This window comes from Coccinella septempunctata, chromosome 5 (assembly GCF_907165205.1).
Source record: "Coccinella septempunctata chromosome 5, icCocSept1.1, whole genome shotgun sequence".
In the NCBI taxonomy this organism is placed as follows: domain Eukaryota; kingdom Metazoa; phylum Arthropoda; class Insecta; order Coleoptera; family Coccinellidae; genus Coccinella; species Coccinella septempunctata.
This window is the reverse complement of record NC_058193.1, coordinates 33,087,365-33,089,076: the sequence shown is the minus strand read 5'-3', so window position 1 is coordinate 33,089,076 and position 1,712 is coordinate 33,087,365. Positions and strand designations below refer to the sequence as shown.

At 32.6% G+C, this 1,712-nt stretch overlaps 1 protein-coding gene across 1 annotated transcript; it reads right to left on the bottom strand.

The window, feature by feature from the left end:
* Positions 1–376: 376 nt before the first annotated feature.
* LOC123314115 (small integral membrane protein 14) lies at positions 377–1,515 on the bottom strand (the record flags this gene model as incomplete). The annotated part of the gene is made up of 5 exons (XM_044899233.1): positions 377–840; positions 925–1,052; positions 1,158–1,206; positions 1,261–1,358; positions 1,416–1,515. Coding segments are annotated over 5 exons (420 nt in total), but the record flags the coding sequence as incomplete, so codon positions are not given.
* Between the last annotated feature and the right edge of the window lie 197 nt (positions 1,516–1,712).

The window sequence follows — 1,712 nt, the reverse complement described above, 5'->3', positions numbered from 1 at the left end:
CTAGTTATTTATCCAACCCCAAAATCTAACTTTCTCCCTGAATTTATGGAAAGCAAGAAAGGGTTTAATCAATTCAAAAAATGGGAAAAACTAATGAATCATTGTGTATCTTGGATATGAGGAACAACATGCCTAATATACATTATTTAGAAGCACATTTGTGTTCTATGAATCGCCCAGTATAAATTCACTTAAATTACTACCTTGTTTTCTCACAAAATATTTATTTTAATGATATAATTAACATAGTTCTCCACTTCTCTAAACAAATGTAGTTATTGAATTAACTGAGAAGTTATTCATAACTGGTCCTAATTTAGCACATGTCAATTTGATTTTCAGTTAGGGAATCAAAGGATGAATATAAACTAAACAGTTCTAATATGAAATAACAACATTTCCAAGTTTTTATTTGAATAGAATTATTTCAATAATATAAAGTATTGGAATGAATATTTCAGAGCAGCAGGTACACCTGGTGCTTATTCCTTAAAATGAATTGAGTAATATAATTCAAAAAATATTTCAATATCTGAAAAATCGCTTAAGCAATATATCATATACATATCCATAACCCTTACACCTCAGGGAAAATATCTATAATTTTTTTAATCTCAGAAAATTCTGTTTAGTTTTCACATTTTCACTACTCCTTTAATTATCATAAGAATTATTTACCCTTGCCCTATTTGTGTCGGAGGAATTTATTTTCCTTTTAAGTAGAATTGAGTGCAAGAATTATATCATTATAAGAAGCTTCAATTTAACAGATGATTAATTCATATCCTGGTAACGTTACATAGTTGATGGTGGTGGGTTTGGCGGTGCACCATGTGAATCCTGAAAAGATTACAAAAATCTAGGTTAAAAGACAACAAGCTTGAGGAGTTGATCATATCTTAAGTTCACTGAAATTTATTTTACCTGATTCCTAGGTTTAGAGTCTATTGCGTTCCTCACACTTCTTGGTCGGAAAAAGAACAAGAAAAAGGAAACTGCCAAAATCAGAGTCATCAACAGAACATTGTCTGATCCTGAAGCAGTTGCAGTTCCTAAAAATGAAAAATTTCACATGATTAAAAACTCCCACACCATATGCTGAGAAATGTAATTCCAAATTATAATGTTTCTGTAAGATTTCGCAGCACGTGGCTTACCTTCGTCAAAACATTCAGTGTCTGTGCAAACAGTTTGAGAATTCCTCAGCTGTAACAAATTCACAATTCAAAGTAAATCTAAAATTATATGATGAGTATTTACCAAATGCAGCAATCTCCTCATGGCAAACTCATGGTCCCAGACACATTCACAAGGATCCATTTTTTTGATTTTGAGCTGTATCACTTCTGTACAAATATCTAAAAATAAAATTTCTCTAAGATCTAATAGTAATTTTGCAATATGTCAGTCTTTACCTACAAATGTGAGATGTTTCTTGGTCGAAATTATAGCAATGAATGGAAAATAAAATGCTGTAGAAGAAACTATTTTGTACTCATCAACATTAAATTCATATTAGGGTAACTTCTTTGTTTATTTACAATTGATAATGGTCTAGGGATGGCTAAGCGTACGCGGAACTGATACTTTGGAACAGGTCCGGCTGGTCGGACTAATGGAACTGATCCTTACTGACAATTTAATCAGGTACGAGTACCAGTCCCTTCGGTTCGGATCGCGACCCCCAGTGTCAGTTCGCTGTACCGCTGTAC